General features: G+C 39.4%; 4 protein-coding genes across 4 annotated transcripts; 3 read left to right on the top strand and 1 right to left on the bottom strand.

The window, feature by feature from the left end:
* Nucleotides 1–1,807: 1,807 nt before the first annotated feature.
* On the bottom strand, nt 1,808–2,663 carry LOC101296184. Its single transcript, XM_004293900.1, has one exon. It carries the CDS (start codon nt 2,532–2,534, stop codon nt 2,025–2,027), a length of 510 nt encoding a protein of 169 aa, XP_004293948.1. The 5' UTR covers nt 2,535–2,663; the 3' UTR covers nt 1,808–2,024.
* A 6,370-nt stretch (nt 2,664–9,033) lies between these two features.
* LOC101296467 (peroxisome biogenesis protein 7-like) lies at nt 9,034–10,171 on the top strand. Its single transcript, XM_004293901.1, has one exon. The coding sequence runs from the start codon at nt 9,034–9,036 to the stop codon at nt 9,991–9,993; it is 960 nt and encodes a 319-aa protein (XP_004293949.1). The 3' UTR covers nt 9,994–10,171.
* Nucleotides 10,172–12,986: 2,815 nt separating this feature from the next.
* LOC101296751 (abscisic acid receptor PYL11-like) lies at nt 12,987–13,593 on the top strand. Its single transcript, XM_004293902.1, has one exon. It carries the CDS (start codon nt 13,057–13,059, stop codon nt 13,540–13,542), a length of 486 nt encoding a protein of 161 aa, XP_004293950.1. The 5' UTR covers nt 12,987–13,056; the 3' UTR covers nt 13,543–13,593.
* Nucleotides 13,594–14,829: 1,236 nt separating this feature from the next.
* LOC101297040 (abscisic acid receptor PYL11-like) lies at nt 14,830–15,815 on the top strand. The gene has a single exon (XM_004293903.1). It carries the CDS (start codon nt 14,946–14,948, stop codon nt 15,567–15,569), a length of 624 nt encoding a protein of 207 aa, XP_004293951.1. The 5' UTR covers nt 14,830–14,945; the 3' UTR covers nt 15,570–15,815.
* Nucleotides 15,816–15,845: the final 30 nt, after the last annotated feature.

Genomic DNA, 15,845 nt, shown 5'->3' on the forward strand with positions numbered 1-15,845 from the left:
AAAAACGCAGTTTGAGTGCCTTAATGATAACCAAATTGGCTGAAATTTTGCAGAGATGATCTATACATTAGTATCTAAATACTAGACGGTGGAGATGTGAAAATTCGATTGAAAAATGAGTGTAAAATGGAAATCCGCACCGTAAGAATAAATGCAGACATCCGCACCTGAGAAAATATATACATATATATGTAATCATCCATACAAAATTTCAGCTAAATTGGTGATCGTTAAAATATCGAAACTATATGATTACAATGAGAGCGAACTAAATCTCTTCAACCCGAACCGTTCGTGTAATTCAAAGTTTTAAATACATTTGTTTCTGTACAATCCCGGACGGGTTCGCATAAGCTTATAGTATATCAAGTGGTTGGTCTACTGCCTTCTTGCTGACCTGCAATAACAAAGGGGACCGGGAGCTTCCGGTCTTTCCTCCTCCGAAGATTAAGTCAGTCTCAATTGGTTGAATGTAATTACTATGGGTAGTTATGATACCTGACAAACTGGCGGCTGGGCCATATTTATGGCCCAGAGTGAATTCTCTTCATCTGAAAACCGATGTGGGACAACTGTCTTTGCTGTTACTTCTCATCCAACTCCCTTATGACTTCTGAGTCCACCCCTAGCCCAATATTGCCACCAGGGTCGGGCTCGGCCCACCCTACTTATTGGTGGATAGTTCGGGGCGACCTCGGTTGTGGTGGAATGTCTGCTGGTTTACGGGCTTGAGAGGTTGTTTTATGCACAACCGACTATAACCTTAATGATTATCAATTTGGCTGAAATTTTATAGAAATGATATACTCGTATATACCTAAAAGATAAACGGTTGAGATGAGAAAATATAATCAAAACGTAGGTCAATTAAAGAAATCCAGATGATACTTAGGAAATTCAGTTCAATTCATTTTGTATATATATATACACACACACACACAAAAACACCGTACCGTATGATACTTGATGATCATTTGAAAACTTTTAATATGTAAAATCCAGATTTTATTAGTTTATTCATGGTTTACATTGTGTCAATGAGATCTGCTGAATCGGTGTAAGTACCCTTTAGGGAAGAGAGCGTTTTGAAAATTAATCAATAATGAAATATCAGGGTTTTGGATTGAACTAACTCATTTAGAAAAGGGAAAATCACAAACAAAACCTGAAAATTAACATAGGGCTTCAATTAATAACTAATTAACTGCATGTATCGCATTGCAGAGTGACCTAGATAATAATCATTTTACGTGCATATATAAAATCTAAAAAGGACCATATGCATGTAAAGGCTGGATCAAATAGATGTATAAATTTTACTGTATTCCACCTAAGAATGAAAAATGAAATATACATCCAGATCAAGTACTTAATAGATAGTTGAGTCACTTAAGGTGACCACTTGAACAGATCGAACTAATTCTTGCACAATGGGGGATCCAGTTAATGATACGTAATCATTTCAATTCATACTGCCGAAAGTGCCGATACAAAACGACGACCGACACTCGAGAAAATATGAATCATTTTTCATATCTTGAAGATCTATACTATCATATATGAGTATACATTAGACAGTTTAGACTGATCGGTATTCCAGTCGTGTACTACAATAATCATATCACAATGACACAATCAGCTTGACATTCCAGTCATACATGTAGTACTAGTTTTCTCTTTCCTTTATGCATAAAAAGCGTTATTCATCCTCAAATTAAGCAAAGCAACATAACAGCAAGTTTCTAAACAAAATTAAACAATTAACACCCACTTTGATCAATGGAGCACTATTTCAAATATATATATATATATATAATCCAAAATATCCATGAGATCCCAGCCTTGGTTTGCATTATTTCGCTTTTCCTATTAGTTCCCATATATACAAAGAAAAGAAGTTAAAAAAGAAAAAAGAAATTAAAAAGGTAGAAAGAATAGAAAAGAAGTACTTCATTTGCAACCCTAGTAGATGATGAACCTTCAAAATGAATCATAAGAAGAAGATCACCGGCCGGCGACTATGATCACACATCACTTGGTGACTCGCATATACTCTCTAAGTGAGGCCTCCACACACCGACACGTCCTCGCCGCCGATCCCTCTGCGTAGAAACCTTTTCCGACAGTATCTCACTCAAGTACTGATCCGATATCAGAAGGTTGGTCATGGCAATACTGTTCATAACGACGCTGTTGGAGCTGTCCTTATTTCCCGCCTCGACTTTCCTCTTCTTCACTCTGGTCGACTTCGTCGTCGTCTTCTCGGAAGGAACTGGCATGAGGAAGTAAATCTTGCCGCGCTGGAGCTCGGCGTCGGGAGGAACGATCACGATCTTGGGGACGACACCGCCGTGATCTGACGGCGAGGAAGAGGGCTTCTTGAGGACGTGCTTGGGGTGAGCTTTCATGATATCGCTGGCGCGGATGGAGCCGCTGATCTCTTCCACTCGGCCGTTGCAGTGAACGACTCGGATCACGTCGAGAGCTCCGCATGGTAGAATGCAAGAGATGCAGCATCGGATTGCGTTCTTCATCTCTAGCTGAAGCAGACGCAGCTCCTCTCTATCTTAAACTACCGGTCTCTCTCATAGAGAGAGAGGAGGGAGAGAGAGAGAGAGAGAGAGAGAGGAGGAGGGAGGAGAGAGAGAAGAGGAGTCTCTTTAACCAGCCTTTTCTTTTATGCCTATGTACCTATGTATAAACTTACAAAAAAAAAATATATGTACCTATGTATAAGCTATTAAGCTGAAGGAAAGTGGGAAATGGGAATCAGTATCAATCGCTTAAAAAAAAGGCAGCTCTTAATATTTGCTCCGGATGAGTTTCTGTCCCATCATGAACTCTAGTAACACAAGTAACTCATATTTTAGACAATTATTTAACATATGCAAAATAAAACCAAATTACTCGTGGGTCATTCTAAGACTATAGTTATATATCTACACATACATAAAATTATATACAGTGAAATGTCTTTGAACTTGAGATGATTATAAAAGATCGAGTTGCTAAGATCATCGTAATTAACTTATTCGATCGTAGAAGTGAAATCTAAACACCCTGGAAGAGTGTATCAAAGTGATTTAGCTTTGTTTCTCTCTCTTTCTCTCTTTGATCATGTATGTGTTGGAGGCTTGGAGGTGATGATCATTGATCGATATATACAAGGGAGTAGTTCTAAACTTTAGGGTGACGAATTGCTTAGGAGGAAATTCATGGCATGAATAATTGCACCTCACCCTGTACTTCATCCTTTCTGGGAGTCATCATTTAGGGTCCCCCATACCTCTTAGCTAATTCTCCCAATTCGTTCTCGATCACCAAGTTCAATAATTAGGGGTTTGGTTTCTCTTAAAGGGTTAGGGAGGGGGTCCTTATGGGTGGCACATGTTTATGCCACGATTGGGATTTCAGCTTTAGAGGTTGCCCTAGCCACAGCTCAAGTGCTTCAGTCAATGAGTTACGCGTGTCAGGACAAGATTGAATATCTAGTTACTGTTGCTATGAGCTGAAATTGTGGGGGAGGGGTTTGATTGAATGATTGACAAAGAGGCTTAAGATAGAGGAGAGGGATATATGGAGTGGCTTTGTTTGGAGTGAATTGGGAAATCTTCTTTTGAGAGATCAAGTTGTTTGTAATCTTCCTCTTCTTTTTTACAGGTTCAAAGCTCCAATATCCCAAGTAAGATCATGTGGGATTGTGGGATTCGTTGGAAAGTGAGGTGCGATAGCTATTTGGTTAGATAGACTTGATCTCTTTGTGGTGTTTTTGGCTTTGTTTAGTGTTTGACTCTAGTAATCCATGTATGTATGTTTGCCACTTTTGCTAGCATCACGAGCTAGTGTGAGTAATTCACATCATAAATCTCAGATCACCTCAAATAATTTGACTTATCGTGTACAAATACATGAACCTTATATCACCGTATAAACATCATGACATCATTCGTCTAATCCAATCGAACTCTTACGATTAAACCAAACGTTGATTTGTGAGTGATGTTTGTTAATTAGTGATTCAACTATTAAGAGAGATATGCGGTGATGAGAAAGATTGACTAAAAAAATTAGTATATGCATCTTTATCTTATTTGTTAACATAGTTATGAAATTTGAAGATGTCGTGAAGTGTATATCATAAGTTCAAAGATACAATCACAAGTATAAAAGAATATTGAAAATCGTATTCACAAACGATTTTCAATCTAGATCTAAGTACCTCAGTAAGTTCTTCTTCCCTATCATTATGTTTTAGAAACATGCAGAGTTTGATGATCGAGATTTCATACAAGACTGTTTATGAAGCGCGGGTTCATACTTGATACAAAAAACTAAATAAACTCATAATATGATCTTGCGGAGCGGTGTCTACGCATCAATGTGTATTTACACCACTAACGTGAAAATGCTTAAATCGCTGTATGTCAAGATAGAATGAAGACAAAAGACCCTTCATTCATTCATTTCATTTTTATTTTTTATCCGATCAAATTAAGCTCTCACAATAAGAGTACATCTTTTTCGACCTCAGGTCCACACCTCCTGTGTCGGTACCATATATAATTAGTTTTTTAAGTTTCAATTTTGTTAACCGAGTAGTAAATATGTATGATAGTGTGACGTGGATGACCGGATCAAAATTAAATATTACATATTAATTGCTTGATTCACTTGCACCTCAGTAAAAATTTTCGATGATCTTAACTTTACAACAGTTCCTGTAGATTTGTTAAAAGAAAACATACACGTACACATAGGTGGTGGTTAAAGCAGTTGATATTTGATAATGTATGATTAAGGGTGTTAATTTATGTCCCATCCACAACATGCCCCGCCCATTAAATTTGTTGAGTGGGAACCCCATGTGAGGTATGGAGAGGAGGGCCATCATCATGCACACCAAAGGTTTTGATTGTTGTATTTGCAGATTCTGAAAAGGGAGTTACATATCCATTATAATCAGGGTGCACCATATATTATAAAGCTCATTCTTCTCCATGTGAGTGTGTTCTAATAGTGGATTAGGTATTATTCATATTTAGTTTACCAGAACTTGGGAAAAAAAAGAAGAAATAATACTCTTTCAAATGTTAGCTCTTATTTATGGGAGCTATTTTAACGTAGATCTTTAAGTTGAGGATTTTTCGGCTTATCCCGTTTTTCAATCTTATATCCACATCTTAACCGTTCAGTTTATAGATATTTATAAGTGAATCATTTCTGTAAATTTTCAGCCATAATGAAAATCGTTAAGACATTCATAAATGTGATTTATTAAATATGAACTTGAACGGTTCATGTTTAACAGATTTGGTTCATCAATTAATTTGATCTAGTTTATTACCTTAACGATCACCGATTCGGCTGAAAATTTGTATGAATGATCTAATCATATAGACCTAAAAATTAAACGAATAAGATGCCAAACTGTGATCGAAAAATAAGTCTTTTAAACCATAAACCGAAAAGTTCTCAACTAGTCCTCATTATAAAGGTCCTCCCTAGAAGGACTCCCCTTGATCTATATCTTGCTTATGAGAAAATCTAGAGGAATTCACAAAATGGTGAAGGGCGAAGAGATGCATGCAAATATTAATAATGAGTTCGTTCGGGAAAGATCCAAATTTGCCAGCTTAAGTTCAACTGGAATCCAAAATTACGGGACCTGCTCATTGATACGATAGCCCACGACCAAACCGAAGCTATTGATAAATCCATTTATCATGCATATTTTAGGGTAATTATTTGTTTATGGTGGGAAGATTTTGTGGATGTTTTTCTTGCTTCAGAAACTCAATCGTGCATTGATGAAATGAAATCCTGCAGCAAGGCAGCAATTCACCGTAGGATCGTTGAAGAGCGGTAATGATACATAACATTCAAGGTATAGATTTACAAGTGAAATTAATTTACTATATTGTACTCGACATGGAAATTAAATCTAACAAATTTTATTGCCACATTACAATTGGGGTGATTTGGCATTGCCATACATTGTATGAAGTATGAACAACCTCAATCGCGCATAGAGACTTGATGCAAGATTTTGTCACGGTTATGATCATCCATGTGCGTTGAGACGTAATACTTTATGACTTAAATCGAATAGAATGCGACAAGTGACAATACGAATCATTCACGTGCGATGATGGTTGACAACATTCAATGTAGATCAAGAATGACATATTTTTATTTCCCTCGATGTAGAATTAATTCTAACAAATTTTATTGGGACACTATAACCGTCATGCGTTATAAATTGTGTGAACAACCTCAATCGTTCATTGAGACGTAATCCTGTATCAAGTCACAGTTTCAATCATCCACGTGCATTAGCAATTGCTGACATTCTTAGATAGGGTACATTGAATAGTGCAATATTTTCGAAGGTGCTCCGTATGTAATTACATCCAATAAAATGCATCAGGACATTTATTTTACCAACAAAATGCATTTCATTTCTCTTGTTTGAAACTCGAAAGCTTGTCATCTTTATGAACTCTCACGATCACGAGTGTAGTACGTATATTAACCTCCTTATTTATTAAGATTGTTCTGAACTCATGTGGGTTGCCTTAAGTTGTACTAATATTAACCCATGTTTGGTGTTGCATGATATTATAACAGTTTTGCTTGGTTTGGGATTTAGAATGATGATGTTATATAAGGATGACCAATTTGAGTACTCATAATAACACTATCTAAGGAGGTCAAAATGAAAACAATGTGCTACGTAAGCTCATTTATTTTACTACCCAGTAACACCAAATATAGTACTAACTAAACTAGACTCCTTATTTATGACAGTCCTAATTAGTCCCAACAAACAAACATGTACATAGTGTATCTGAATATCGAGCTATTCAAAAATCAACAAAAGATTAAAATGAAGAGAATGTATCCGTGTACTGGATCCTCTCTGCAAAGCTTCTCTTTTGCCTTGAAGCAACCATTGCTTCGCTCTTACGATCCCATATTCGTTTATACCATTTATTGTTTCATGGAACGTATCAAAACACAAAGTCTCTTGACAAAAATTCATTTGAGCTTTTACCCATTTGCCCTAATTAAGCAACACTAGCCTTTTATCCGTGCAAATTTGCACGTTTTCATAAAGTCACCTAAAACTATGGAATGATTAATTTTTATCTGTTTGGTGTAGTACAGTTAATCCTATCTCATTTTCTAATTTCTATCAACTATCCACGTTTTTCTCTCCCTAATTATCTCTTTATTTTATTTTGTTTTTTATTTTGCTATTTACTATATTAACCCTTGTTCTTAATTATTTAAAGCAACTTAATAGGGGTAATATCGGTATAACACAATTTGCTAATTTAGAGACTGTTTGCTCTATATATAGTAGAGATGTCATTGGACCTTCTAATAGCTTACAAGTTTTCCGATACCCTTCAAGGTATTCTTCTGGGCCTGGTCTTAGTTTTGGGTTGGGTCAAACTTTGTATCCAGCTCAAAGCTGCGGTATGAACAAATTACAAATCTAGGAATCAAGGAATGTGCTACGTTTCTGTTTCCCCTATTTGATTCAATTTCATACCTAAGAGCTCAATATGCAAAAACAATCACACCCTTCTAATACAAGTAACCGGTAATGCTATGTATGTATCATGATGTCTATATATGGGCGGATGTACCTTCCTTATAACTTATCTGTGCATAAAGCAAAAGAGGACGATATAGAAAGATATCTATATCCCAGAGTCAGATACAGAAATATATCTATAGGGTACAAACTGACTGACCATATTCAGCTATATAAAGATATGCCAATTACGAAAAGAAATGCATCCAATAAGAGAGAAAACTTCAAAGAAAACATGCATGGTCCTTTTGGCATTTGGTTTCTTCATTGTTTCATTTCTTTTCTTCTGCCTAGCTCAAGGGCTTTTGTTCAAGGTAAGAGTTGCCCGTCTAGAGCAGTATCACAATGAGCTCCGGAGGCGACAAGAGGAGAGCGAACGATCGGAGAGGCAGGATGCCTGGACAACACAACGAATTCAGATTGATAGGGAAGAGCTCGACAGCTAGATTGTGGAGCTTGCTAGAGTTGCAGGGCGTATCGGTAATCAGGTCAGGCATAGGAGCTCGGGGGACTCGGCGTCTTCTTCCTTCACCGATAAGAAATTGAGATTGGACATAGCTCTTGAATTTCTACCATGTTAATTGGACCTACACTCCAAGTGTAGAATACTAAGAAACACAGATTACACCGGGTCATAACCGGATTACCTTGAAATAGACAATTAGGCAACTCAATTCATAATATTTCACAAATAGAATCCGTCCTGACACACAAAAAAGAAAAAGAAAAAAGACGTAGAATCACAAGCCTCAAATGCGAGTTCATGACTGATTTTCCAAATACCTATAACATGCATGCAGACCTGAGTCAACTTAAGAACTAAAACATGATCTTAGAAATAGCGGTTAGGGGTTTTTAGACCTTTTTAATTATGTGTCAGGCATGATTTTTTAGGGTGTAGCCGTTAGTTAGTGTGTTGTTTTCGTCATGTGTGGTAAGTGGTAACGCCGTAACGAGTCTAGACAGGCTTGCAGAAATGCCCAATTTGGCTTTCCTGACATACCTTGATTTACGTCCGCATGCACGTTACAGTCGATATTGTAAATCACCCATCACTTGCTACTGAAGGCTTGTACGATTGCGTCCTTTTGAATGTCAAGATGAATTTCGTATGTGAAATTCAATGAACCGAGTTGTCCGATTGCTTGCGTTTCGAACCCAATGTAAACCTCCGTTTTTCCTAATGGAAACATTATCTTAACTTAAACTCTTGCACAGTAACGGCAGTAGTTACTCGTATCATTTCATTTTTACAAGAGAACGAAAACTTCTCTGCATATCCCAAGAAAAAATAGACCAAAGGATAAATCTTCCGTAATCCGCACCCCTAAATCCCCCGGGACTCTGTAAATCCCCTTAAATCCAAATCCAAAACCAAACGCAGGGATAGAGATAGAGATAGAGAGCAGCAGCACCGTAGTCGGATTACAATGCCGGTCTTCAAAACCCCATTCAACGGCTACTCCGTCAAGTTCAGCCCCTTCTACGAGTCCCGCCTCGCCGTCGCCACCTCCCAAAACTTCGGCATCCTCGGCAACGGCCGCCTCCACGTCATCGACCTCTCCCCCTCCCCTGGGCCCACCCCCGTCGCCGAGCTCATCTCCTTCGACACCGCCGACGGCGTCTACGACCTCGCCTGGTCCGAATCTCACGACTCCCTCCTCGTCGCCGCCATCGCCGACGGCTCCGTCAAGCTCTACGACCTCGCCCTCCCGCCGGCCTCCAACCCCCTCCGCTCTCTCCACGAGCACACGCGCGAGGTCAGCTCCGCCGACTACAACCCCACGCGCCGCGACTCCTTCCTCACCGCCTCCTGGGACGACACCGTCAAGCTCTGGACCGTCGATCGTCCGGCCTCCGTCCGGACGTTCAAGGAGCACGCCTACTGCGTCTACTCCGCCGTCTGGAACCCCCGCCACGCCGACGTCTTCGCCTCCGCCTCCGGCGACTGCACCGCACGCGTCTGGGACGTGCGTGAGCCCGGATCCACCATGATCATCCCGGCGCACGAGTTCGAGATCCTCTCCTGCGACTGGAACAAGTACGACGACTGCGTCATCGCCACCGCCTCCGTCGACAAGTCCATCAAGGTGTGGGACGTCCGGTCCATCCGAGCGCCGATCTCGGTGCTCAACGGCCACGGCTACGCCGTCAGGAAAGTCAAATTCTCGCCGCACCGGCAGAGCCTGATGATGTCGTGCTCGTACGACATGTCGGTTTGCCTCTGGGATTACATGGTGGAGGACGCGCTGGTGGGGCGGTATGATCACCACTCGGAGTTCGCCGTCGGAATCGATATGAGCGTGTTGGTGGAGGGACTTCTTGCCAGCACCGGCTGGGATGAGCTCGTCTATGTTTGGCAGCACGGTACCGATCCTAGAGCGCCTTGAAAACCAGAAGTTAGTCTCTTTTTTCTTTTCTTCTGATACTAGTTTTCCAATTGTGAAATGTGATTGCTCCAATGCTTAGTTTACCGAATAATGATCATATCGATGAACTTGTATAGCGAAATTGAATCAACACTAAGCTTTTAGCTCTTTAATGAGAAATGAGATTGCTTCTTTGGTCATTTTTGTTTGTTCTCTGTGTTTGCTGATGAAGTCAAGTCTGTGTTTTACTTTGCATTTCCTTTGCAATGATTTCTTATTATGCCAATTGAGTTTTACTTCCTAATTGCCATAGAAATTTGGTAGAGATGATGTATTCGGGGAAGGTGGAAAATCTGATTGGGTCTGAAGGCGTATAGTCGGTACTAACTTACTCTCGATTGTGTATAACTTGGAGTTGGAGGTGTTCATTTTCAGTAGATGTGCAGAGGCAGGTGAAGTGTAGGTTTTGAATTCTTTTGAGAGTCTCAGTAATAGGAAGTAAGAAACTTGCTCTTTGAGTCTGCAAGGCACAAGTGCTCTTGCTGCAGTTGAAGCCCTGCATTAGCTCCTTACTACTAGGTTACAACTTACAACTTTGATTTCGGTCAAAATCTAGAAAAACACAGGAAAACTAGGATGCCCTTAAATCAGCTGATTCTCAGCACTCCAACCTATAACTGAATGGAGTTTTGATCATAAACTTCCCAGTTTTCTCTTTGGTTAAGTTACACCATTTTCTACTGTAACAAAATACAAACAATAAACTCAAGTGTAAAAGATTCTTAAAGAGTTCCTTGTTGTAGGCTTTTAGCTTTACCTGGTGAAGCTAAAACGAGGAATTCTTTGTGAATCTGTTTTAGACTCAAGCTCATTGATTGTATTCGGTTGCAGTAGAAATGGGTGTAAACTGATAACTAGCCATAGTATTTAAACAACCGAACCTATTCCACCAGGTGGAAAAGGTTTGGTTGTTTGAATATACTGTGGTCACTCGTCATTTTTCACCATTTTCTGCTGTGAATGCAAACAATAAACTATAGTTTGAGACGAGTTCCTTTTTTTTTTTTTAGAATAATAGATAATTTCATTGATTTATCCGTGGTTGCATCCAATGTTGTCTCGAAACCAAACACATAAATGGCACAAGTCCTTACATAAGACAGGTAGCCCTCATTTGGGAAAATACGCTCAAAGGAAGAGCCTAACCACAAATGACCTTAAACTACTACTATCTAATCCCTATAGTAGATCTGGGTTTCGCGTGTGGACTGAATTTTTCTATAAATTCTGTTAGCGCGTGTAATACACGTTAGTGATCATTCACAAAGAAGAATTTGTATTTAGACTAATCTCAAGCTGAGAGAATTGACAAATGACATATATTTTGTGAGGAATACAAGTTGAGAATTTAAGCTCTCAAATTTCACGATTATTTTTTCATAGAAATTGTTAATTCTACGTGATAAGAATCTAACCAGGAGATTGTTGAAGCCAAGTAATGAGAATTGGGAAGATTTTTTCCCCTCTTTTGAGAAAGACAAAGGTTTATGATTGTTGAGTCCATGTGAACAGCGGTGGTAGTGACACTGGTCTAAGAGCAAATTCATAACTATAAGCACATGGGTATCACATTGAACTCTTATTTATGTATGCAGAAGATTGTACCCAGAAAACAAAGCTGGTTCTGATACAATTGGTTAAAATTTGGGTGACTGCGTTTATTATATGAGTTGGCCGATGTGTATATAAGTATATTCTATAGCCATGAGCCCATGCTATACGGGATAAGATCATAAGATATTTGATGCTATATCAGGAAAACCCTCAGAAGTAGATGAACCCAAAAACGGCAAAGGCACTAAATCAAACCCAAAGTGACAAGCAAGAAGCCAAACTCTGTTTGTTATTAATATAGTGGACTCGGCTTCTCTGCTTGGAGAAGCAATGCTTGGATCTGCTTGGACATGGCTCCTAAGCTGACACGTCATCTATCAGCAATCCAAAGGACAATAATCAAATTACCCTAAAACAAAATTCTTACACCATACATAGTATATCATTCTCTCTCTTCTCTCTTTCTGGTGTTGCTTCCGTTGAGTCCATCTGCGGATGTGCGCGGTGGTGATTGTACGACGCCGGCGAGAGGGCAAGTCTCTGACTTTGAAAACAAGAGAGAGCCGCACGCTGGAGGAGCTCCGACGCAAGCCTTGACGAGTTCTAAGGATACCAGATGTTGTGTTGCAATATGGAGATATGATCTGGGTTTCACTGAAATTGGGTGGCTGTTGCTTGATTCAAATCAGAACGGAAGCTCAAAAAGCAGATGATGATTGATGATGATAATTATCATTTCCACCAAATTTAGAACTTACACACACGATCATGCATCTAGAACCAAATCAGAAACCACAAATCCCAAAACCCCTAAATAAAGCTCATTCACAAAACACCCAAAGCCATATATTCCATTTCAACCAAAACCCAGAAAAATTCCAACTCTTTCAAACATACCCAGATCACAAACATCATAAAAATCCAAACTTTCCAAGTAATTCACAGAGATTGATACAGAATAACCCACCTCAGGCCTCCCTGCGTTGACTCTTTGAGAACATACCCACGATTTGTGAGAGGTAAATTTGGATCACTAATAACTTTACCGAAGCAAAAATCACAGAAGAATTTGGATCCCGATAAACAAAAGAGGGGGATCCTTTGATTAGAATTGTGTTTGCAGTGATTAGATTCGGTGTGGCAGTGCAAAATTGTGTTTTGAAGTCCTTTGATTATTATCCGTTGGATTGGTTCTAGATGACGTGTCAGCTTTGAAGCTGTGTCCAAGCAGATCCAAGCTACTGCTTGTCCAAGCAGACAAGCCGAATCCTAATATAGTAAACTCTAAAGCCTCAAGCTCTTGTCTTTTGCCTGCCAAAGATAGAAACCTTTGTCTTTTCCAAAGCTTAGCCATCCCAGAAACCTCTTTATATAGGAAAACCACCAACATGATCTCCAGCACACCAACAAATTAAAGAAGAGAAGGAAGAGTTTTGACTAAACCTCAGGTACTATACTATCAAACCCAAAATGGAGAGCTACCATATTCATGCCCTCTTACCAAACCAGTGTGGCTCAAGCCTGGTCCAGACCATAGATGCTCCGCTTTCTCTCGTTTGGTCAGTCATTCGCCAGTTTGATAATCCTCAAGCCTACAAGCAGTTCATAAGCAGCTGCAAAATGTGTGCCGGGGACGGAGGCATAGGAAGCATACGTGAAGTGATGATAAGCACCGGCTTACCGGCCAAAACCAGCATGGAGAGGCTCGACAAGCTTGATGATGACAACCATGTCATGGATTTCAGCATTGTTGGGGGAGAACACAAGCTGGTGAATTACAGTTCTACTACGACGGTGCAAGAAGAGAAGGGTAGAAAGTGTGTTGTGATTCAATCTTATGTGGTGGATGTCCCTGCTGGGAGTAGTAAGGAAGACACTTGCTTGTTTGCTAATACCATCATAGAGTGCAACCTTAGGTCACTGGCGAAGGTTTCAGAAAGGATGGCTGCTCTTTGATCAACTGTTTTGCAGTATTGATGGTTTTATCAGATAGTTTAGAGGTCAGACTCGTTTAATTAGTTGTTTCATATTCTGAGGTAGCTATTGTTCTGGCTATTCTCTTTTTTTAGCTGCTTCTTGTTGTAGACTTGTGTTGCAAATATGCCTGGCATTTGCAGCCATTTCATGATAATAAATCATGCATATTTTTCTTACCCAGTGTGTTTGGTCAAATTTATAGAATAAGATGGAAAGAAAAGGAAAGTTGTGTATGGTCCTGTGCCTCTTGGTTTCGATGGCCATGGCTGAAAAAGACCAATTATATTGTAGTGTGAAACTAACAAACAATGCAACTGCAGTCAAGACCGTCCCCTTTGTTCATCTTCAATTGCAATTTTCGGGTCTTATTGGATTACCCCTTCCCCAATAGCCTCAATTGAAAACTCTCTTCTACAGTATTTGGTTTTTATTTCTTGGGTTACAAGGAGGCCCAATATAAGAACAAACTAAAAAAACCTAGACAAAAAAGGCGGCAGGGAGCAAAAAAGAAGACTCTTGATTTGAATCCATGTCATTGTTGGATCAAAGAAAAGGGTTTGCATGGTTTCCATTTATTGTCTGCGATTTGGATCGTGAACCCTTCAGAGTTCAGATGTTGCTTCTTGAGAACAGTGCAAAAGTTCATAGGAGGTGAGGATTAGAAGTTCGACCAAGAGAAATTAGAATCTGATGATAGAGGATGTTTAGTCCTACAAAGTGAATCAGAAACTTATGTTCTACAAAGTTGGCCTCTTATTTCAATGTTTAGTCCTCTCCTTTGTGTAATACAGTGGCCATAAATCCATAATGTCTGAGAATTTTTTTAGAAGTTGTGTTATGTATGAGCTAATATTTTGTGCCTGTTGTTTTCTTTCAGCATGATTGCTTGATCTTATGGAGCAAATCAAGAAGGCTGATGAAATGGTGTTCCAACAATTAACAGGTTTGTTTTCCATTAGTTGTCGGGTTTAGGAGATTATTGTTGAATCTAGGAAGCATTGAACTTCAGTCATTAGTTAGAAAAACAAAAGACTGGTTTTTGATGGAGTACATTAGAAACCAAGTCGTGTTTTGCTTATACTTCAAATGTGTCAGTAAACATTGAATGCATTTGTTACAAGAGTTGAGAACTTCCATTTCTTTTTTATGACACCAATGCATACAACAAGAACTAAGAAGCATACTATACACTATACAGCAACAGAACTCGCAGATAAGGTTAACTTAGCCACGGCCCACGAGTGAAAACCCAAGTCCCAAGCATTCCTAGCCAAACGCATTTTGTCTTTGATCAATAACTGTTTTGAAGACTCGAAGTCTTGTCTTTTGCCTTTTTTTGATTTTTTGGTCAAGCTTGTCTTTTGCCTCACCAAAGTGAATTTATGCCAATCTACAATCCCTTTGTACAACCATCGATCAATACCATTGTCTCCAATCTCCATCCATACCAACAAAGAAAATTAACAATATGGTTGTCTCCTAGGCCTGTGTACATGAGTAACATGACCCAAATGGACAGCTACCATAACCATGCCCTCTTGCCAAATCAGTGTGGTTCAACCCTGGTCCAGATCATAGATGCACCACTTCCTCTGGTTTGGTCAATCCTTCGCCAATTTGATAACCCTCAGGCCTACAAGCTCTTCATAAAGAGCTGCACAATGCGCACTGGGGATGGAGGCGTAGGAAGCATTCGTGAAGTAATGGTTAGCTCTGGTTTACCTGGTAAAACCAGCACGGAGAGGCTTGACAGGCTCGATGATGAGAAGCATGTCATGAATATTAGCATTCTTGGTGGTGAACACAGGCTTGTCAACTACAGGTCTACTACCACGGTGCATGAAGAGGAAGAAGAGAAAGGTATGAAGACTGTTGTGATTGAATCCTACGTGGTGGATATTCCTGGTGGGAGTAGTCAAGAGGATACTTGCTTGTTTGCTAATACTATCATAGGTTACAACCATAGGTCACTGGCTAAAGTTGCAGAAAGGATGGCTGGTAATTGATTAAATGATTAGCTTTTTAATTAAGAGTTTTATTAGAGAGTTCAGGTTTCTAGCTCCGTTTAATTTGTATGTTGTCGGTGTTCCTGCTAAGCTGTTTTTCTTGACTTCTTGTTGTAGCGGTCATTATGTGATAAGTATCATATCTGCTGTATATGATCAGATTTGCATAACTTTCTTTTATCCAATATTTAGTTTAATGGAAAAGAAAGGAAAGAGAGCAAAGCAGTAAAGTTGTTCCCTGAGCTCAGCGGTCATTATGTGATAAGTATCATATCT

Source organism: Fragaria vesca, linkage group LG3, assembly GCF_000184155.1.
Source record: "Fragaria vesca subsp. vesca linkage group LG3, FraVesHawaii_1.0, whole genome shotgun sequence".
Taxonomy (NCBI): Eukaryota; Viridiplantae; Streptophyta; class Magnoliopsida; order Rosales; family Rosaceae; genus Fragaria; species Fragaria vesca.

What these genes read in the sequence shown, in the direction of transcription:
- LOC101296184 (XM_004293900.1), bottom strand. Translation starts at nt 2,534, where the DNA reads ATGAAGAACGCAATCCGATGCTGCATCTCTTGCATTCTACCATGCGGA.
- LOC101296467 (XM_004293901.1), top strand. Translation starts at nt 9,034, where the DNA reads ATGCCGGTCTTCAAAACCCCATTCAACGGCTACTCCGTCAAGTTCAGC.
- LOC101296751 (XM_004293902.1), top strand. Translation starts at nt 13,057, where the DNA reads ATGGAGAGCTACCATATTCATGCCCTCTTACCAAACCAGTGTGGCTCA.
- LOC101297040 (XM_004293903.1), top strand. Translation starts at nt 14,946, where the DNA reads ATGCCAATCTACAATCCCTTTGTACAACCATCGATCAATACCATTGTC.